The following is a 23,936-nucleotide window of genomic DNA, read 5'->3' as shown; positions in this document are numbered from 1 at the left end:
CCAGGCTCCTTTCTAATACGTCACTGAATGTTTTCTTTACTCAAGACAACATGCACAGGCAAAAAATGTTCAGGAAATGTACAAGGTACAAAAAGTGTATTTCCTATGGCATAAACTCTGAAGAACAGTTAAGCCTGATGGAAAAAGTATGTGTTTTTTCATAATTTCTTTTCCCCTGGCAGAGACAGATGTCATTACTAGTTCTGAACTTCTGCTTTGTCTACTTTTATTAGACCCTAACTCTTATTCCAGGCAAGAGATAACATCAGAGAAAATGGTGCAAGGGTTACAATATAATCTCATTTCTGTTGCATCATGCTGGTTAGAATTTTCTCTTTTATTTCCCTTCTCCCCTGGTTCTTTCAAGCTATTTGAAGAAATTAATTACATTTCACTTAAGGATAAGAGAAAATAAGGTCATTGTTCTCCAGTCTGTGCTAGGGACCACATTATCTTTAATTTCTAGTTAATAAAAACAATTGAAGTTCTTGAGTAGAAAATCAGCTCATTAGTTCCTCTCAAAAAATATATTTACCACTGTGTATAAAAGTGAGCATTCAATGCCACTGTCATACTAATATCAACACTAAGAGCAAAATGAATTTTCATACAAAGTACTTGTTAAATGCTTTTTTTTTTTTTTGTTATGGTGATTTTAAATTTTCCCCCTCTAGCACACAGTTACGCTAGAAAGGTTATGAAAGCCTCAGGAATACTACCTGTACTACCACAGAAGCCCTATTCATTCAAAAACCCTTCATGCAGAAAGCTTCAATAATTTTGTCGTAACACTGCCGTATGCAATTAGCAGCTGGCATTTTGATTTTGACTGTGTACATCACTAATAAGCCGTGCTGTGGTTTTGCAACAAAACCACTGGTATTAGGAGTCCGCATACAAGGGGCAGATCACAGAGCAGGACCTGAGCAGCAGGAGCTTTACCCAGAGTTTGCTAACTGCATGTTGGACAAATCCTCCTCCGTGCCGAGTGACTCCTTTCTCCCAAGTTTCTCCTCGTCTCAATCTGGGTACGTTCATTGAGATCTCTTGTACCTCTAGGACAAAATTGTTCCATGCCCAAAAGACATCATGAGAAAACCTATCTTTGAGTTCACTTGAAAGAAAAACCTCGCAAGGCTAAGGGAGCTCTGGTTCAGGCAATATTACATCCAATAAAGAACACAAATATTTAAGTCAGCACAGAGTTATCTCTGGGAAGAGTTTCACCTGCTGAACAGGAGGTCTCCATGCTGCACACTGAACATCTCCTCAGAGACCTCTGAGACCAAAGGCAATCTTTTCAAGGTCTTCAACAAGGAGAAGTTTATGGGAAGACCATTTGTTATAATATCTTCACAGCTTCACCTCTCCCCTCCTAAAACATTTCTCTGTGGGCACCATTCTCAGGTCCTTCTCTCACAGGCTGGTGCACAGCTCGATTTTTGAGAGCTGCTTGCAAGGGCTGCTCATCAAAACTCACCTGGCAGGGGCATGGATTTTCCATTTGCATACACAAACATTCATTTCCCAGTGGGCAACTGAGACACCTCCAATGTTCAATGAATGCAATAGTCTCTTTCATGAAGAAGCTACATAAGAATGTGTTTCTCTCTGTCAAAACTTCTGGAAGCAGCACCACAGAGTTACTAATTCAATCAGTTGCTTAACTGTAAATCCAGGTCTTTCAATACAAGGTGCACTAGGCATAAGGCTTTGCTGTGCCTGGGAAACAGAGGAATTAGCTGTATGGCATCACTAGACACATGATATGTGCTGTAGTGGCAGCTATCAGTCCAACAAAGTTTGGATACTATTCCAAAGACACCTACAAAGATACTCCATAAACACCCTATATTAAAGAGGCAACTTAATAGCATCTTTATTATGGAGGGTAAATCTCGTATCCTCACTAGCTCCCAAAGGAATTTCAAGCACAAGGATATTAAGATGCATGTTGGAAAGTCAAGAGAGGAATCTTCTACAAATTCAGAAATGGGACTCAGATCCCAAATCACAGTCGATGTTCCCGTCTATAAGTTTCTCAACTTGTACTGGCACATCAGTGGCCGAGCATTTATTCATTGAGAGCCACTGAGGATTCTGAAAAGACATCCAGCTTTGAAATAAATACATAACACCAACAGCCATTAGAAGTGTAAAAACTAACAGTGAATGTTTATGCTGTGGCTGAAAGAATGTTTAACTGGATTATCATAAATTCCTAAGTGGACCTGAATTTATGATCTCTTATGTTTTTCCCCATCCTTTCAAAAAGGAAAAAATTCCCATTGCCTTAAATTAGCATTTTTAAAATTTTTGTCACATCTTTAAACAAAAAAATCAAATCAAGCAGAACAAAAGAAGCTCACTACATGCAGAAAAAAAATCACTAGAAGAAATCAGGCATGCTCAGATGATTGGTAATAATCCATATTAATTGGTTCAATATATTTTGCATTGACCTAATTATACAGGATATAGTGTAAAACAAGTGTAGAATTATGTTTAAATTAAATTAAGCTTAAATCAGGTATTGATTCTGTTTTGCCACACCTGAAGTGTTCTTATTTGCAAAGGTGTTAGCATTATACCTCTAATAAGCAGGGGGTTTAGCTGGGGGCTGGTTTAGTTTACTCATTCACAGAGATTTGAGATGAACGCAAAAATTACAGAACGCAGTCTCCACACAGCATGGAGTTGCAAATGTTGATACTAGCATGCAGGCACACACTCATTTTGGGTACAGAATTTAATTTAAGAAACCCAAAGGCTATTAAAAAGAAGATTTTCAAACAACAGATCATATACAACAAATAAACCAAATAGTCAACACAAGTATTACTTTTGAACCTCCTGATTTGCTATCAAACCTTTCACAAAACACCTAGAATAGATGTAATGCTGAAAATCCAAGTCAATGACTTCTCTGTGCAAGGGAGAGGAAAAAAAGAAAAAAAAAAAAAAAAAAAGGTGACAGTTGACTTTCCAAAGCATCTGGGCTAAAATACTACAATGTTTATAGCCTCTGTATTTCCTGGAAGTTACACAAAAGCTATATGACCTCTGAATAAACCATGTCTTTAAAAGCAGCATTTTGAAGTAAATATTTATTTATATAAATCAGTAAATTAGTAATGAAAGACTAACCTAGGCATCTATCCACAGAATAAGAGAAAATTTATTTTATATTTAAAACATAGAAGGTCCCCTCCCTCCACCTCCTCTCACACAGACCCTTAAAGAATTTTCTAGTTTTTATTTTCATGAACAAGAATCTGAAACAGAAAATAGGGAGACATCATTGTATTTAAATACAGAAAAAGAATTCTTGCAATGTTCTCAGAAAAAACTGCACTTCTTTTTCCTTAGCAAAGTACACTCTATTCCTCATTGGCTTTGATTTTAACATAAATGCAAATCTTCAGAGACAAGATCAGATTTAATGCCTTACTTACGTTATTTCACCATCTATAAATGCAACTTAAAAGGAGTTCAAATACTTCACCTTGGTAAGACAAAAGCTTTTTTACGTCAAAGCATCCGAGGCAGTATACAGATTTGCTGCTATACCTCTCGCATTCTGATTGACTAAAGATCAGGCTTGGATCAACTTGGAGACCCCACCTGGAGTACTGTGTTCAGCTCTGGGGCCCCCAACATAAGAAAGACATGGACCTGTTGGAGCCACTCCAGAGGAGGACCACGAAGATGATCAGGGGGCTGGAGCACCTCCCCTGTGAGGACAGGCTGAGAGTCGGGGTTGTTCAGCCTGGAGAAGAGAAGGCTCCGGGGACACCTTATAGCAGCCTTCCAGTACTCAAAGGGGGCCTACAGGAAAGATGGGGAGGGACTCTTTATCAGGGGGTGTAGTGATAGGACAAGGAGTAATGGTTTTAAACTGAGAGAGGGAAGATTCAGATTAGATATTGGGAAGAAGCTCTTCACTGTGAGGGTGGTGAGGCACTGGAACAGATTGCCCAGAGAGGTTGTGGATGCCCCCTCCCTGGAAGTGTTCAAGGCCAGGGTGGATGGGGCTTTGAGCAACCTGGTCTAGTGGAAGGTGTCCCTGCCCATGGCAGGGGGGTTGGAACTAGATGATCTTTAAGGTCCCTTCCAACCCAAACCATTCTATGATTGTAACTTTTTATCTGTTACAATATTAAACATAATCAGTCAGAAAAAGGGGACTTTATTTCAGAGTAACTATTTATTGCAGTAGTCATTCAAAAATGGATCTCAGCAGTACTGTTTTACTATGTCTGTGTTGAATAGATAATCTCATACTGTTTCTAATGCAAGGAATAGTGTATTTTCTGGCTTTACTGACATATTCTACCTACTCATTGGAGAGTAAGAAATTTTCCATTACACATTCAGCTATGCTTTAATTGCAGAGAAGAGTGGACATACTGTTATAACCTTTTCACACTAAACAGAATATTTATTTTTAATTGTACTTTCATTTATTTAAGTGCTATGGACAATTACTGCACACTGACTGCAGAACATTAGTCTGAGTGGTCTGAGTTGTCAGCACAGAGGTCTGGAGAGGTTCACAACACAGGAACCTCAAGAACTCAAGTTATTTAAAAAGCTTTCTCTTATCTCTTTAAAGTTTGGCCATGTTTTGGTGTGAAGACACAGTTATACAGGCAAAACCCCACTTCTTTGGGTCAGTTTTTAGAGCTGTTTTGATACACTAATGGAAAAGAGAGACTGACAAAATGTGTTGTCTTCAGAGTAAAATTAATAGGAAAAAAAATAAAGGGAAATGAAGAGTGAAGTTTTCACCAGCTTCAGCATTAACCTCTAGCTCTTTTCCCAACACCAGTGCAGAATTGGAAAAATATTGAAAAATTTTTCAATCCCTTCCAAAATTTTATAGCAGAGGAATACACTTGAATAACTAAGCATCTCATTGTGAAATGGGTCTAATTAAACCAAATTAATGACAAACAAGGATTACATCACATCCAGTAGAAAACAGAAACACCACTTTTTCCGGACACATCTCTGCTATTTTGAATTTTTGTGATCTGTAGTCCTTACCTATTTATTATCCATTTGCACTGGATTATTAATGACGATTAATGATAAAGGCAATGAACTATATTTACTCTTTGTCCCCTGTTGAAACAAGTATCTGTGTGGGAATTTACATGTCCCACAAATGCTGCACATACAGAAGAGGTAATAAACTTGAAGGGACACCCTGAAAACTGTAGGAGTGAAAACAAACAAGCTCTCATCATGTTTTGTTGAGTTTTATTCTAAAATTTCAAAACATGCCTCAAAAATTGGTCTTTTTCCAAAACTGGATAGCCCTTCCCCCAAATATCTACAGGATAGGCATGAATCATTCCCAGTCAGAGAAAGGTTTTCTTTATGTGAATTTTTGTTCAGTCCTTATCTAACTTTTATTAGGAGTTTGTAACAGAAAGAGACCGATAAAATTTCTCATCCTATAAAATCACAAGATAGACACTAAATCCATGATATTTTTATGCATAACACTTTTTAATCTCATTTTTGAAGATGTACCTGTCCGTTTAAACATTTCTCTGTTTCTGGAACCCAAACTATCAAACTCAAAGTCAGAAACTGGCCTCACAGGAATGTGATGCAAAAAATTACTTAGCACATGTTTTGAACTTCAAATGTGCTCTGACACACGTGATACACATAGAATGCAAGAGATTTTCTCAACATTAATTTGACATAATCAAAAAGCACTTAAACACATAACACACAGAATTGTAACTGGATTTTTCACCTATTCAAACCGACAGCACTGCTACCTCTTAAGCTATTCAACCTCACATTTTTTCCAAGATTTCCCATGAAATGCAGTAGCAGACAGACTAATTTTATCTCTACAGTGATACTGGACTTCATAAAAAACCATGCCAACGGCTTAGGATACTACTATATTCACTTTGTTTTCAAAGGAAAAATCGTATCTATAAATAGATCAGTACCTATAATCTCCTCTATACGTACCATTATTGTTCTTGTTGTATGGCTGGATGATTCTGGAAAAGAAAAGAACCACAGCGTATTAGAGTATTGTCTTTATCCATAAAAGCCCTATTTTCTGATGCTCACCCTGAAGGCTAAGATGCTACCGCTCAGCTACAACAACAAACATATCAAAAATGCAGAGATTGGAAAGATTTCTCATGAAACGAGCATGAGAATCATCACTGGTCCTGAAAATATACGGCACACTATAGTATGCTGTTAACTGCACTCATTCTCTTTGCTTAATTATCCTCTTCTGCAAGAAAATACAAAAATGGAACTAATTCATAATTCATGTTTCAAGAAGTCGTTTTTTTCATTTTGCTTTTAACATATGGCATCATTTAACATGGAGGATTAGCTCTGCAGAAAAAAATACAAATAGTATCAGCATAATTCCATTACTATTCCCATTTGAAAAAGCTTTATAAAACTAGACAATCCTTTTTCTGAGAATTTTCAGATGGATTCTCAGTTTGAAATTGACAAAGTATATTGAGAAGTGTAACATCCAGAAATCTTAATTATTCTCTCCTATATGATAAATCAGGAGTCATTCAACTGAACTCACAGTTATATTTATATAAAATTGCTGAGGAATCACGTCTAGGCCAAGAGCTAACATGGATTTCACCCCACTGTTTAAATTAAATTCCGTTTGCTTCCCCCCCAAGGACAGAAATCTCACCCTCTTTGGCTTTAAAACGCTACAGTTGTCATATTACAGCCACGTTCTTTTTCGAAGTAGTGTAACTTCAGTAACTAAACATCCTCCTAACCAGTTAAAAAACCTGCAAGAAAATTTGCTGCTGATCTATAAGGCGCAAGATGATGCTACTAGCAATCTCATAGACTTGCTCAAAAATTTGGGTAAGACATCATATCGGCTATAGTACACAGAGTTCTTAAGGAAGAGACATTTAGCAACACTACATGCAGTTCTGAGTAAAATGTACATAATTCTGCACAAATTGAATCAGCAGAGTCTCAATTCTGCAAGTGAGATAAATGTACGATAATTACAATGGGTTAGTTATTCTTGCCCCGGTTCCAAATTGCGATTCTTATGGGGGTCCCAATAGGCATTACTTACACAAAGAATTCTCCAGGGGGTTTGTTATTGTTAAAAATAGTATTAAAGAGATTAAAAGGATATGAGAAAGAACAGCTGCACACCTCTTTCTGAAAAAATGGTAATTACACTCTCAAACTGGTGTTTCTCTTTCATTTTGAGGAGTCATCTTAACCAGTCTGAAGGTGTAGTTCAATCAGTGATAGAAACAAAGATAAGCCATTTTAAACATCTCAAACTATTTAGAAACTTCAATCCGATATTCAACAGTAATTCCTGTATCTAGTTGTGCTGGTTTTGGCTGGGGTAGAGTTAATTTTCTTCACAGTAGCTAGTATGGGGCTATGTTCTGGATTTGTGCTGGAAACAGGGTTGATAATTCAGGGATGTTTTAGTTACTGCTGAGCAGTGCTTACACAGAGTCAAGGCCTTTGCTGCTTCTCACACCACCCCACCAGCGAGGAGGCTGGGGGTGCACAAGAAGTTGGGAGGGGACACAGCTGGGACAGCTGACCCCAGCTGACCAAAGGGATATTCCATACCATAGGACATCATGCTCAGCATATAAAGCTGGGGGAAGAAGAAGGAAGGGGGGGACATTCGGAGTGATGGTGTTTGTCTTCCCAAGTAACCGTTACGTGTGATGGAGCCCTGCTTTCCTGGAGATGGCTGAACACCTGCCTGCCGATGGGAAGTGGTGAATGAATTCCTTGTTCTGCTTTGCTTGCATGTGTGGCTTTTGCTTTACCTATTAAACTGTCTTTATCTCAACCCACGAGTTTTCTCACTTTTACTCTTCGTATTCTCTCCCCCATCCCACCGGGGGGGACTGAGTAAGCGAGCGGCTGTGTGGTGCTTAGTTGCCAGCTGGGGTTAAACCACAACACTAGTTTACATTTAGATTTGTACAAGTCTTCATCCTTAATCAAATTAATTAAAAAAAAAAAAAAGAATACAGATCAATAACTTCCCATTAATAAAGGTTCTGCAATGTGACAACCTACCTAAAGCCACCGATATTTTAGTTGTGAGCTCCTCTCCCACCCCCCTTTTCCTCTTTTTTTTTTTTTCACAAAAATTATCATACATAAAAATACATTTAGGTCACCAGTCCTCCAGGCAAGTTTTAAACTGTTAGTATAAAAATTAAATACTGTGACAGTCTACTGTTTCCTGATACCTGAATATATTTGGCACTGTTATAAAGTAAGAGAAGATCACAGTAGAGTGAAGAACTCTAATCTGTGCAATTTTTATCTTCACAGTAAACTTATTTTTGTTATTACAAGTTTGTTTATTTTTTTGACATCCCAGTGAAATAACATTTCAGGACCCGAATGTTCCTGAGAAAACCCAGAGACTGCATTCATGGAGGTATAACCACCTGAGTAACTCTTGAGACAAGGACTCATTCTGTTTATAAGCCCAACTACCCAGAAAAAACCTCACCAACCTATCTCCAAGAGCACAACTGCATTTCCTGAGGAATCCTCAACTTAAGCAGAATTATCAGGTTAAACAAAAAGGATGGGGCTTCTTCCCTCTTGAAATATAGAGAAGTTACATTACACAGCACTTCCAGTCACCCCCAGAAAGATCAAGCGAACAAACGAAAATCCATGCTTTTTATACTCAGACACTACAGTAATAAAATCTTCACTCTTACTCAGAGGTGCTATGCTTTTGGCATAGCTTTATATGCCAAATCTATAAAAACTATGCTTAGCCATGATTGTCCCAAAATACCCAGTCACCCTCTCAGTTCCACAGACAACTGAGTGAACGAGAGAACATCTCTGTAAAGGGAACTGAGGAACAGCTGAATGTACCTGGAGGCTGTTAAACAGCATATTTTTGAAGAATACTTCACAGACACTCTTAATGCAATGCCAACAGCTGTTAACTCCAGGATATTACCATATTGATAACCTATTAATAAAACCGAGTAACATGAAGAAAGATCTGTTGTATTTGTAGAGTAATATCCCGGTGTTATATCATACAGTAAAAACATTCTCCGTTTTTTGCAAACTTTTTCTTAGCTTTTATTGCTGTAATACTGAAATATCATCTAAGTTGCCAAACATCTTTTAGAAAGACCTGAGTATATCCATAAATAAAAAGCTAGGGAAAGAACTGTTTAATAAGTAGACATAGTCAAAAGATCCTAGGATCTAGCAGAGCCTACTAATTAGTTGCCGTTGTGACACAATTTAAACTCTTACATACTCTGATACCCAAATATTCAGATTTTAGAACTGAGATGACACTGATTTCTTCCAGAAAATAATTACACCCTGATTTGGCAGGATTCTGATCAATATTTATGCATGAACACACACCAGCCAATTCTGTGGAAAACTTCGCTTTTAATTAAGGCAACTAAGGAAGAAAGCCCTTGCTTCCAATTAAAAAGGCAGTCATGCAGCATTCAAAAAGGCGTGTTTTACAAAAGGTCTGCACTCCAATCAACCTCCAATGCAGCTTGAGGGCAACAGAGCTTGTTTAAAAACCACAAATGTCTTGGTGTTCAACAGAACAGAAAACAAAACTTTGGATTTTCAGTTTTATCTGCCAAGTTTTAGAATGCCTTAGGGAATTTAAATAATCAGGCTCGAATTTCAGTGAAACTGGCACCAGTGGACACTTGGTTTATAAATGAGTTCTTATAGCACATGATTTTGTGCAAGGCAATAATCTGTACTTGCACTTCTTCAGTAGAAAGGATACAGAATGATTCTCCCCTTAGGGCTGATGAAGTGCTAGTGAAGTGGATTACTCCAAACAGAAATGGTCAGACTACATCACTAACAAGGGGTTTTAGTGATGTGATGCAAGTAAATTACAGTAAATGCAACTTCAGTACTGACAAGATATTTAGAAGTTTATTACTGTGGAGAAATCAATGCACCAACAGCAGAAACTGCCTAAGATGCTCGTATGCTTTTTCTACAACACATTTATTTGAACTCAAATAGAATTTACTAAGTTGTAAAAAGAAATTTCCTCACAGTAGAAGTTGCTTTTCCAACCATACTGAACAATCAAGTGTTTCTCCCTGTTTACGGGCACTAGGAGACTATAAAATTTCCCACTGTAAAACCACTTAAGGCTAAATCAGAAGAAGTCCACTGCTAAGGGATGGTGCCAGCTACAGAATTATTTCAAGTTTACATATTATTCCCCAGCAACATATTATTTTTTTTTCCCTTAAGAGTTCTTCAAGCCAGGACAGAAACCACATCCTTAATAACACTCCAGTCCTCTTCCAGCTGTTCATGTGTTATGTTTATATGTGCTGTTCTTTAGTTCTGCTGATAGGAAACTTAGTTACCTGACAGTCATCTTTCCCTTTTATATTAATGGGGTCATCAGCAATACTAGTGGGTGAAAGGTGCCCGTTTTCAAAACCTTCCAGAATAAATATACTTCAAGATAATGTCATTTAGACATGTGGAAAATAAAGGCAGACAGGCAATAACAGAGGTGTTTAATCCTAGTAACACTCTCAGCTTATCATGGTGCATAGGACTATAAAGAACCTTTTCACCCAGGATGGAACACCTTATGAAATAAGCTGAGAAAGGAAGACTGTTTCGTTATTTCTTCTCCACTTGGGTTATGAATATTTTAAGTAACCAAACATAACTGTTTTTTTCCTACCAGTTTGTAGCAATGGAACAAGTGACATTAAGTGTTGCTTCGAAAAAGTATCATTAAAAAAATAATAATATATATATAACTTATAATCATACTGAGTCTGACTTAATTTGAAAAAGACCCTTAGTCCCCCAAGACAGAAATCTGAAACACTGGAGAAACAATATACAGATGAGAAAAGCAAAAAGCACAAAAACGTACAAAGTTATCACAAAGCATTTTCCCCAGACGCAGGTTCTTTCCAGTTACACTGCCTGAGCACTTTCTGAAGGTGCCTTCTCTATTGCATTATGTACTAAAATTATTAAGAACTATTGCTCTGCAATCACAGCTTACAAAAAATAATCAACCTACTTGACAGTAATCATACACAGAAGCACTTTAAGCATGAACTCCAGATCTCGAATCCAGAACACATAATTCATGAGGTAATACACTGCTAATCCTGTTATCCAACAGACAGGATTCTCTTTCTGCAACTTGAATTCTTTAAAATAATACTAGGGGAAAGTAGTGATTCCAGGAATTAGGTTCTGGTTATCTGCATTGTGTTTTAAATTCTAACGTAATTATAGTGTTGTTCTTATTGTTTGCTGTTTTAAGAGCTGATTTATTCTGCCAATTAGAAAAGCCAGTGTTACTGCAATTTCATGCCTACACATTACCTGTACATAAAAAAAGAAACACTGATTCAGCAGCAGAAATGGGGCAGTTCACCATGAAGTGCCCTTTCCTCCATCTGTGATCCCACACAGCTTGCTCTTTCAGAGTTATCAGAAGTACGGCTTCTGAACTCTGCTGTTATCAGAGTTATCAGGAGTACGTGTTACACTGGTGAATACAGAGATACAATGCTATAATCTTTTCATAAGCATTCATTTCCTTAGCACAACAAAATGTAAGTGATGTATGGCACACTCAAAGTGGTGCGTCAAAGCATGAATGCGGTTCTAGTTTTGTGCTTTTTGTGAATCAAATGTAAGCAAAGAAGCCTTACAAATCCAAAGATACATTTTTGAAAGAAAGAAAATAAAAGCAAGAAAAAAAAATCCCCTATTTAATTTCCAGTGTACTTGCACCCTTGGAAATAACTCACATTTCAAAATATACAGTAAGCCTGAGACCTATAGTTGAATGGGAATTGTGTTTTGACTTTGGCAAAACAAAAGCAATCGCTGTCTATATTTAAAAAACCCACAACACAGTGCTATACTATGCTAACGCTTAGGAACAATTCTTTCTCAGAGGAAATTCAAGGAAACATGGGTTTGCAGAAATGGTTTTGCTCCTCCCAAGTCCTCCTGTGACCAAATTCATCATCAAGAAGTCACACTGCTTACCTTTACCCACTGAAAAAACACTCTGCAGTTTGAGCAGTCTTCAGACACAGAATGGAAGACTATTGTTTGTAATCAAAGAACCTCAAATACTTGGGAGATGATTGTAATGTGAATTCAATGTAGGCAAATGATGACCGTATTTATCATTGCAAGACAATAAATTGTTTTCTCAACTTTAAGAAATGCGGGGGGGAGGGAGATAATTCTGTTTTTCGGACAAAAATATTTTCCTCCTAGTTGATTATTTTTTGTGTTAAGTCACAATGTCATTTGCATCACTGGGGTTGGAGGAACGAAGACCAAAGTGGGGAGGGGGGAATCATCAACTCATTGTAAACAAACTGAAGGAAAAACATTGTTTTATAATACAAAAATTTAAATAGAAAAAAAAATGGCTTGAGACGTGCAAACACGAGATGTAGTAGCTTAGTTCTACAAATGATTGACAATGTAAGCAGTAACACCCTGGGGTAATTAAGGCCTGCATCATTTTCCAGGTACCTAATTTGGGCTCTGGAAGTTGTCCCTAGTTCATCATCTCCAGTATCGTCATTTGTACCTCTGCAAAAACAAGTGAATATACTGATCACAGAAATGCAAGCTTTAGAGCATTTTAGTTTTCTAGTAAATATTTAAAATTATTGCTTCCGATTGGACAGTGAAAATAGACAGAAATTGGCTACTCTTGTGCAAGTTGCAAAAATCAAAGGTAAAAAGGTTGTTAGGTTAATCTCTTGAGGGTCAGAGATGGCTTTAATGACTTCGTATTGAAAGGCACGACAAGGCTCTTACCATAAAGCATTTCATATCATGACATAAATGAACGCTCTGAGTAATACATGTTGGGAAATAACCAAGAGTCATAAACACCCTTTTCATAGTCCTCTGCTTCTCCAATAAATGACAGTAACACAACATCAGTTTTTCCAGAGAGATCTACTTTCCATGCTCACATTACCATCGATATCAGTGCACACATTTCAGTACGAGATCTGTAGCCAAATATTTCAAAACATTTGCTGGCTATACCAAGGACCAAAGCTACAATGCACACGCCCAAAGTAAATTTCAGAGGAAAAACTGACTGTGGAACAATATCTAACTCTTGTTTCTCACTTTTGGGAAGAGTGGGTATACACAATTCAACATTAATCATACTTTGTGTTTCAGCATGGAAGAAATGGCAAAAGTGGATTCACATAGTAGCTTGTTTCTCACTTCTCATTTCTTCTCTTTCAGTTGGAAATCACTGGTATGTAAAATGAGGTTTATAACAATTTAGGTAGGTTTATATTTTATTAATACATAAGAGAAAATTTAAGGTTTTATTTTTTAAAGTAATGGAGAGCCAGATGTTTTTTGGTATGCATTTCATGCTGCTAGCCTGCCACCACAGTAGAAGATCTCCATCTCTACTGAAAAATAGTGCTGTGATAACAACGATCAGACACTTTTGAAAACAAAAAAACCCCTCCCTCTCCTGAGAAATTCCATCCTACAGTGAAAACTCCTTCCCTCTAATGTACTTTCACGTAGGGTTACGTGAAGTTAATTGTGATGAAGCACATATTAGAATTGCGTTCTCTGTTTCAAGAAAATTTGGGGCAGGAAAGGCTCGTCTCCCTGCTTGTCAGTTAGGCTGCTTATATTTTCATGTGTTTGTCAAGGGAGAGTCTCAAATTCCCCATGGAAAAATAGGAGTGAAATGTAAGCCTTTCTTCCTTGCTTATCTCCTCAATAGCCAATACTGTTAGTCATAAGCAGAGAGAGAAGGATTGACCAAAATAGCATCTAAGAGAGAAGGTACGTTTTTCTGAGATCTTTCTCCCTTTGCCAATTGCTCGTGTCACTTTCTCATCTTCTTGTGCCAGAGATGTGCGGGTTCCTAGGAAAATGGACCCCAAAATTGCTGTCTCATTCTTAGATGTAGCTGCATACTTCAGTATATTCAGGAACACAAATTTGACTGTTGAAAGAATCCTCTTGAAGGTATCAGGACATCTCAGCCTGAAATACAGCATTAAAGGTCTGGGCAGGGGAAGAGAGAAGAAGGATCAGGGCTGTTGATTAAAGTCTCTTCAGCTATGAACAACCGGTTGTCTTATTTCTGCCCACAAGTCATGAAAATGTTATCAACAGGCACAGACTGATTTCTGTACCTCATTAGTGACGTTAATATCTTGGACATCCTGTGGATATTCTGCTTCTGACGCATGTAAAAGTAAGGAAATACCTGTCAGCTAACAGAGATTATACTCATGTAAAATACCTCTACCTGATCTTTCCAAATATTATAAGGAAAATTATCATTACTTACCCTGCCAAAACAATAGCCTGACGTGAAACTTGACTACTTGGATGTACTGTTGCTCACAGTTAAGCAGCTCGTGGGTGAAAGTAATTGCTCGGAATAATTTCAGACACTGTAATTTAAAGACCAGATTCAAAATATCTACAAAGCACTTTACAGTCACACCTAAATCTTCCCATCGTCAACTCCAGTCATAAAATTGGATACACATAACATTCTGCAAGGTCGTGCTTTTCTGAAGACGGAATTTTCCCATTTGAAAGAGACTCTCTTCACTGCTGAGAACCACTTAAATATCTTGTGTTGACTTTATTTTCAGCAGCAATGGAAATACTGCATCTCAGAGTAGTTAAAAGCACCAGCATGCACATTAAACGAAAACTCCCCAAAGTACTGTGATTTTTTTTCCGGAATGGAAAAAAGCTTTCTGGCATTTTTCATTCCATTCTACAGAATGCGAAATTTGCTGTTGTTTGAAAATAAAAGGAAAAACACTTTTCTAAGACCATCCAGAAAAAAGTCTTCCTCCTACAGTAAAGGACACAAACAACTACCAGATCTTCTATCTACCTAGTTACAATACACAATGCTTAAGCAGTGCAATTTTACTTATGTCTATGCCTTATACACGGGTTCATGCACACAACTACAACTACATCTCTCAGCCACCAGTGACTGACACTCAGCTCAGTTAATAGCAAGATAACAGGGCACAAACCTCACCATTTATGAAGAGATAAATGAGCTCCCTCATCATTCTCGACAAAGATCGAGCAATAGTAGTCCCAAATGACAGACTCCCTCACTCCTATCAGTTGCACCAGACTCTTGCTGGAGGTGCATCCATGGAAAAATGAAAGGGAAACTTGCGCTGCATTGGCCAAAATCAAGACTCAAGCCAACGTAAGACTTCTCTAAGAAATGTTAATCGTGTTCTTGTTTATTACTCTTAAAAGCATTAAACCAAATATTAATGATGTTTCTCATAATCTTCCCCCACTCCCCCATACAGACATAAAGAAGTGCCATTTCCATACTACATTGCTTTATTTCTGAGCCAATAATTATTATTTTGTTAATAACAAATTCTGTCAAAATATGGCACTCAACTCACCTAGGCAGTAAGACTGACTTTAAATATGCCAATCTAAATATATGTTTGCACAAGCCTAAGTGATATTTACTTGAATGCTGCAAATTATTGCATATCTTAAGTAAACATATTTATATGGCTTCTTTACAACAAATTTCTAATACTGTTGGAAAAAAGCAAACCTGAACATGCAGACATTTCTATGTCAATAACATTAAGATTATGAAAATAGCAAGAGATAAGACTTAATATAAGCCCACTGCGCTCCTTTTTATTTGCTCATTTCATCAAAGCATGCATTGAAAGACAGAATATATCATCATCTCCATAGCAGGCTTTCTGGATACTGTTAATTGATACAACGCAATAAACCCTGCAACAATCAATGGTATTTTGGAACCAAAAATGCTTTTTGGTATATTTATAGTAACACAAAAACTCTGGAGGTTGGCAAAACCTTTCATTGCACAAATAGTACACCGTGGTCAGTGCAATTACACAGAAACCACCGTTTCCCAAGCTGATCTGGTCACTGAGTTTTTGCTGTGTACTGAAGAGAAGGTGGATAAATTACAGCCAAAAAAATGTATTTTATATTTACCAATAACCAGAGAAGGAGTTAAATGGTAAATATTAAAGGTAATCATTTTTAAGTCAAAAGGAACAGAGGACCTGTGCTGTTGAGTATCATTACCACTGGTTTGTTGCTTTTTCTTTGCATTTTATTTACACTTTGCAGGCTTTTAATTAAAGAGAGGGGCTAGGATAAGAACCAAAATAGCCATTTTTAAATACTAAAATAGCCATTTTTATGCTAACAAAATGCAGACTTCAGTTATTTAGGATATATGCTTTCCAGTCAGTTATGTTTTCACAGAAAATAGATAATCAGAAAAAGTTATCTCCTAAAGCAATGACTTACAGTTCTCAATACTAATTTTTCAAATGAGATGTTATTTTGTGCAAATTGCCGTTAACACAGGTAGCTGACTGTTTGACACAAACTAATCAGTGTGGCTAATGACTGGTTTTATACACTCTTTACTTTGAAGAGAACATCTCTACTAAGTAGAAGAAAAAATTTCAAGACTTCCAAGCGTGCCTCCTTATAGGGACATAATCATAGTAATGTTTACCTTGAACTTATTGCTACAGCCTTCTCTGCAGTAGAAATGTAACACCATCTTTATTTCCAGGTGAAAGTCATTCATCACTCAAAGCTCATATGGAGAGCCCAGTCTAATGGCCAGCATTGGTGGAGGGGGGAAGCAGCCTTCGTTCACATTCCCATGCGGCAACTACCAGACCACCCCTGCAGAACTTCACACTCAAAGATGGCAGTGGAAATGAAGCATTTATGGCTATGCCTGTGTTGTGGTTTAACCCCAGCCGGCAGCTAAGCACCACGCAGCCACTCGCTCACTGCCCCCCACCCAGTGGGATGGGGGAGAGAATCGGGGTGGGGGAGACACCAAACCAAAAAAAAAAAAACCCCAAAACCAAAAACTCGTGGTTCAGATAAAGACAGTTTAACAGGACAGAAAGGAAGGAAAATAATGATGATAATAATAATAAAATGTCAATAATACTACTAAAAGAATTAGACTATACAAAACACGTGATGCACAATGCAATTGCTCACCACTCGCCGACTGATGCCCAGTTAGTTCCTGAGCAGCGATCTGCCCCTCCTGGCCAACTCCCCCCAGTTTATATACTGGGCATGACGTCATATGGTATGGAATATCCCTTTGGCCAGTTTGGGTCAGCTGTCCTGGCTGTGTCCCCTCCCAGCTTCTTGCTGGCTGGGCATGAGAAGCTGAAAAATCCTTGACTTAGTATAAACACTACTGAGCAACAACTAAAAACATCAGTGTGTTATCAACATTATTCTCATCCTAAATCCAAAACACTGCACTGTACCAGCTACTAGGAAGAAAATTAACTCCATCCTAGCTGAAACCAGGACAGCCTATTAAAGGCATCATCTTGTCTTCCAAGTACAATTGCCATACATGTTATTTGCCTACTGGGTAATGGCTGCTTGCACACTGAGCAGAGGTCCAAGAGATCCTCTCTTCTGTGTATACTGAATAACCACTTCTTGTCAAAGTATGTAGTGATTTCTATGTAGGTATTATTAAACGTACAGCAGGTATTTTCACTGCAAGATACAAATAGCGTTGGCAATGACAGAAAAACACAATCATTATGGGAAGATGATGGATAATGGATCAAGTTTTTCTTCCTGTATTTGGAATACTATTTCTATTAGCGTGTCTAAAAGGCGAGTCCCTCTCATTGCTACCTCGACCTATTCTGTGAAGCATGAAAACAGTCACCTTTTTTGTGCAGATCGTGTCCTGAACATTCTATATCAGAGATTTCTAATCTCAACAACCTTATTCAATTACAGAACAAATATGCTAATGGCTTACAGAAGTCACATCTCACAAAAAGAGAATTCGGGAACGCATGCATTTCTTTTCAGTGCAAACAAATTATATCCTGCTGGATTCTCCTCTTATTTGGACATGAGGTAAAACTGTTCACAGTTCCAGTTGAAAATCTTTCTTTTTGGTAATGATTAAAAAAAAATAAAATCATTAATACACAGTCACTTTTCAGAATAAAAAGTAAAGATTATTTGAGAAAAGTTAGCCTTATCCACAAATTTCCATCTTTTTTTGCACAGCTTCCTATCTGCTCTCCATTTGCACCATACTGTAATGAAGTGGCTGGATACACCAGGCTTAAATATCACCTCTGGCGCTGCACAGTGTACATGAAAAGCCTCCCCTGTACCTCTGTGACACCCCTTTTGCTTCCTCCTCTGCCAGAGGTATAAATGCAGGGACAGACGCTTTCTAAGGAGCTCCTACCTTCCACCAGTCCTTATTGCCAGGACTACTTCTTGTTTTAACTGACTCTGTGGCACCAGTCTTGGGATGCAAGATGCCAGAAGATATTTTCCCTCCATTACCAATCACACCGTTGAGAATCCAGACTAAGCTGTGTTTAGAATTCACATACTAGCAAAGAGATTGGCTGTAAACCAGCAGGTCCAGTACGTATCAAGTAATTTTGCACAGAGTAATTCAAAAGGTCTTGCATATCTCTGCAAAATATTTCTTCAAATAAAAAAGCAATGCAATAAGCCAAAATAAAACATATTGCATCTCTGCCTTCACCAAATTTGTTTTATTCTTTTCTTGCTCTTTTATATCAAGATTAGTAAGAAAAATGGTAAAAGGAGTGTTTGTAAGAGATGGCATTAATATCTCCATGTTCAATGAATAAGCACCACCATTCATTGCATTAAGAATCAATGCTATAAACATGCTATCCAATCTTACATTTCTGTTGGTCTGTACCCCCTTAATGTCATCTCAGGTCCACAGGAAGTTTTGCAATTCAAAGACTTAAAGAATATTTCTTTTCTATTCCTTCACATACCATCAAGACCATTATGATGGCTGTAGTTTCTTTTTCCCAAAATACTTAATGAAGAGTGATTGGAGGGTGCAAGCAGTCGTTTTGCACTTGGACTTTGAAGGCTTGGTGTTGACCTGATTACATTGGGTTTCACTGCAGGATGAATCTCTGTTTGAGACGAGAGAGAGAGAGAAAGATTATACACACTTGATTTAAAAAAAGAAATAAAAATAGTCCATTCAACATTCTAAATTTACATTTAAATTTCCAGTGAAAGGAAAGAAAGCTTCTTCTGCATGAGTGTGTTTACAGGACCTTGACTAACAATTCAAACACAAGTCTTCATACCTACAGTTCCTCCAAGTAAGAAAAATCTATTTCACTTTAGATTGCCCAAGTTGAATACTATGGTGTAGATGTGTAAGGATTTCAGAGGTTGAAGAGATAATGCAAATCAATCTGAAACAGGTCTGTGTTTACATTTTCCTACCCTTTTGAGGTGTGTATGGGAGCTACACGCCTACAGATTTTTTAGCAAGCAAATAAAAGCATTTTACTATAGTGAAATCGCTTCAGTACCTCAAGCTATTCAATATTTTCTGTCACAATAACAAGCTTTAAGGGATCTTCCCAAACACAAGTCACCAGGTGCAAGAGTCAGGGGGCCAGCCACAGCAGGGCTCTGAAGCTAAAACTACCCCAAAACTGCAGCAGGAACACAAAAATGGTGTAGACTGCACTGGGTTCCCCAGGTACTGCCGGACTCCCATACAGAGTCATTACTGGGGAGCTTCAAAAGTCCCAGAGTACCTAATATGGTTCACGGAGCAGCATTATTTTGGAGAAGGAGGAAGAAAGGTGGGTAAGAGGCAATGAAACGCATCTGGCCAGCACGCTTCAGGGTGGCAGCTGCTGTGTTTGCCAAAAGCTGGTACAGCTGTATGGAAACTTCTCAGTTATCTGCCAGATAAAAGCGGCAAAAGGAAGCCTCAGTAGAGTCTGCCTGTCCTTCACCAGGAATTTCCTGAACCAATTAACTTATTCCCATCACACATTTGGGTTCAAAATGCCACCCACTGCCATCCTTGGACAGACCCAAATTGGCAAGGGAAGTCAGACCGCCCGGGGGCATGTCCCCGTCCCTCTGACACAGCCGCGGGGCACCAGCTGCCGGCACTGCGCAGGTTGCGAGGCGCTTGCAGCCCGATTACAGCCGGCCACCTGATTTCCCCACGGAGCAGAAGAGCTCTCTGGGCTGAGAACGTGAGGGCAGAGGGGCTGGGAGACAGATCAGGAGAGTCAGCTGCCCAAGGGGAGTAAGATCAGAAGACAAAAATAAAGCACCTTCTCATTTGTAGCCCAGGTTTGCACCTCCTGAAGAGTGCTTCTTTCTGCTTTTCTCTTTATAAAATAAAGCATAGAACCTAGGAATATGCGAAATCTAAAGCAAGGCGAGGTATCGAAGGAGGAGGCCCTCCAGCCTCTGCCATTCACGGCTATCACGCAGAAGAAACAGAAACCATTGCACAAAGTCCACCACGATAACAGATTTTTCCTCTTTCAGAAATGCCCAGGAAGTCTGATATCCAAGTGCTCGCCCGCCCGGCCTCACGCTCTTGCTCCCACGGCAAGCCTTCACACGCAGCCTGCAGGTACCCAGCCCACCCACCCCAACTAGCAACCGGCCGTGGCTGCAGGGGAGGCTGGAGGTGCGCTCTGAGAAGTCGTGATAACCTTGAGAAGGCAGATACATAAAGGTTGGACAGCCAAACAGTTTCATCAGTATCCAAATAGGTGGAAAGGAGTAGGATGGCCACAGTGACTTGGCCAGGCTGTAGTGGGAACAGCATGCCAGGAGGAGACGATGCCAACAATTTTCACATTTGAAAAGACTTACTTCATTGTTAACCACTGGTTTCATCAGAGCTTGCAATCATGCTCTTAAAGCATGAACATCCTCATCCAAGATGCTTCAAGAGGGTCAGATAAGAAACAGTACGATAGGGTAATGCATGGGCAGGCGTTAGAATAGCAAAGAGCTAGGGTACAGGTAATTGCTTCAGGGCAGTCCTGTAGATTTGGGTGTGCGTGTAAAGGCCAGTTTGATGCCACCGATCTTCTCACCACTGACTCAGATGAGAGCTTTTTACTGCCATTCACTGCAGTACTCATCTGCTTTTCATATAAAAGAGTTTAGGAACACCAAGCATCCAGCAGATTTCATGGCATGTCCCATTTTTCATGCTGGAGAGAACCAGCGTCTCTTTTGCTTTTTTACTAAAATGGGAACAGAGGTGTGCTTAATGTTATGAACACTACTGATTGCTAAAGCAAAACTTTAAACTGAAACAGAAAGGTTTGCACTGTTTGCTGAAGATTATTGGAATTTGGATTCTAAAATGCTTGTTTGGCAATCTTTTCGAATTTTCTGCAGGAAAAGGTTAATTTTCAGGGCTAACGCCACTAAAATATTATCTTATTTGCCAAAGAGCTCCAGCAGCATCCACAATAATCCCAGCAGCTGCATCAACATATGAGAACTCATTAACTCCTTTTGTCTACAGCATATAGGAGATGTAATTTTATATTTTCAGGATAAGCAGACAGTTGAAGAAAGAAGCATTTCCTTCCTTTGACTTTTCTTCAGTTTGGAGGTCACGAATCCTCCATTAGTTGACCACAAAGGCTGTCTTTTCTCTTTCTGCAGTAGAGGAAGGTAGCAAGACCAAGTTCTCCCTTTAAGTTCTAGAAACAAACTTAACTGAATAGCCAGGACCACTCCCTATGGATTGAGTCCTTCCTGTGGGGTCTTCACACCTTACACTCACTCATCCTTTACATATAGACTTGCTTCCAATATTTGCATGCTTTAGATCAGCACTTTCTAACTAGCTGCTTCATCATACCTGAGAGGGGTAATGAGGCATTTCAGGGTTTTTGCCTGAATTATCTCATCGTATTATTGTATTATGGAATAATAGTAATTAGGGATCTTTTCATTCCTGCTGCTTTTATCCTTGTTCTCTTGCGCCTAGTACTTCACTGAAAATCTCCTAGCCACCTGCACCTTCTGCTAACCCAGAGAACTAACTATAACATCCAAATAACCCAAGTCATCCCTTTACCCACACAACAAATAACCAGTTGGCCAGATTCAGATTGTATGATCATTTCTGAAATAAAAATAAAACAGGAGTAAGAAATGATACCTGAACGACGTATTAGGAACTCTTCTTATAAGACCAGGCTGCGGCCTCAAACAAGTAAATAGCAATAGCAACTTGTCGTGGTTTAACACCAGCCAGCAACTAAGCACCATGCAGATGCTCACTCACTCCGCCCCCCTCCCAATGGGACGGGGAGGAGAATTGAAAAAAAAAAAAAAAAGGTAAAACTCATGGGTTGAGATAAGAGCAGTTTAATAACTGAAGTAAAATAAAATACTAACAATAATAATAAAAAAATATAATAATCATATTTGTAATGAAAAGGAATATAACAAAAAAGGGGGGGGGGGGGAAGAATTACCAAGGGAAAAAAAAAAACCAAACCACAACAGTGATGCACAATGCTCACCACTCGCTGACCGATGCCAGAGCAGCGATCCACCCCTCCCGGCCAACTCCCCCCCTTTTATATACTGGGCATGACGTTCTATGGTATGGAATACCCCTTTGGCTAGTTCGGTCAGCTGCCCCGGCTCTGCTCCCTCCCAGCTTCTTGCACACCTGCTTGCTGGCAGAGCATGGGAAACTGAAAAGTCCTTGGCTTAAGGTAAGCGCTACTTAGCCACAACTAAAACATCAGCGTGTTATCAACATCATTCTCACACTAAATCCAAAACACACTGTACCAGCTACTAAGAAGAAAACTCTATTCCAGCCGAAACCAGGACACAACTCTAAAAACTTCTCCCATTTCTGCTAATGTCACTAGGGTAAAAAAATAAAAAATCCAAAGCAAACAAAGAAAAGTTGAAGTCTCCTACTGAGTCGCTTCAATAAGCATCCCAGATTCCAGAGGTGCTTAAGCAGCTGCACCTCTCTCTCACCTCATCTCCTCAACACACATCCCAGCTGGAAACGTTAGGCTGGTTTCCTCGTAACTAGGAGGTAATATAGGACATTTAATTAGCCAGGGGTTCACCTTAGGGGGTTTGTTTAGTACGCACACTGATGACTGAAGAGATTACAGCGGATGAGCCCCAGCTTTCTAGAGAACAGGGCCTACTTTTAATGCTTAACCTACCTCACCTGTGGAACTGGCAGCCAAGCACCAGAACAGGGATAAAGGGAAGCGATGACCCAGGATGTGCAGGGCACCGAAATCCTCTCTGCCTTACCAGTAGGGCTGAAATCAGTAGTGCCCTAAGACACACAGTTAAGTGTATGCCAATGAACGTCTGCGGGAATGGCACGGAAGGAATTTTAAAAAGAACACAAAAGCCTCCTGTATAAGCTATGACATGATATTTAATACTAAATTTTATGAGAAAAGTAATGCAAGCATTACTTACTCACTGGAACATGCAAAAATCCCAAATAAACAAAAAAAATCACAAACAAACAAAACTAAAAAAACCCCCACCAAGCTAAATGGCAAACAAAAAGCCATTTTATAGCCATCCTTATACAGCTAATTCAGGTGCATGTATTTAACTACACTGGGTACGCATCATATCCCTGCAACACATATTATTTGACTTCAACTGTAGTGAGATACCTTCACTTCCCATACAGTCAAATGCTGAGCGGACTCTACAGATACCTGGTATATTTTAGCACTGTTAATCTTCTACAAAACCTTCAACCTAAGTACACATAATGCTGTCTGACACTGTTCATCCATTTACTCCCATTAAACCTACAGACTTATGGTCCCAGAGTTACCAAGACGACCCCTCACCGACTAAGTAACATGGCACTAAAAACATGCAGTATCTCCTAAGATTACACACGCTGCCGTTTCTTCTTTTGACTGCACAGACAGGTCAGTCGGATGAAC

The 23,936-nt window shown here is 38.9% G+C and overlaps 1 protein-coding gene across 1 annotated transcript in view; it reads right to left on the bottom strand.

Annotated features, from left to right (window-relative positions):
• Nucleotides 1–23,936, bottom strand: part of MTA3 (metastasis associated 1 family member 3) — a 142,967-nt gene that overhangs the window by 20,062 nt on the left and 98,969 nt on the right. The window contains exons 16-17 of the mRNA XM_050893420.1: nucleotides 18,954–19,100; nucleotides 6,001–6,032 (exon numbers count right to left, since the gene is read on the bottom strand). Of these exons, the coding sequence (XP_050749377.1) occupies nucleotides 6,001–6,032; nucleotides 18,954–19,100 (179 nt within the window). The remainder of the gene's footprint in view (nucleotides 1–6,000; nucleotides 6,033–18,953; nucleotides 19,101–23,936) is intronic.

Source organism: Gymnogyps californianus, chromosome 3, assembly GCF_018139145.2.
Source record: "Gymnogyps californianus isolate 813 chromosome 3, ASM1813914v2, whole genome shotgun sequence".
Classification (NCBI taxonomy): domain Eukaryota; kingdom Metazoa; phylum Chordata; class Aves; order Accipitriformes; family Cathartidae; genus Gymnogyps; species Gymnogyps californianus.
Note: the sequence above shows the minus strand (reverse complement) of the source record. Positions and strands in the feature narration are given on the sequence as shown.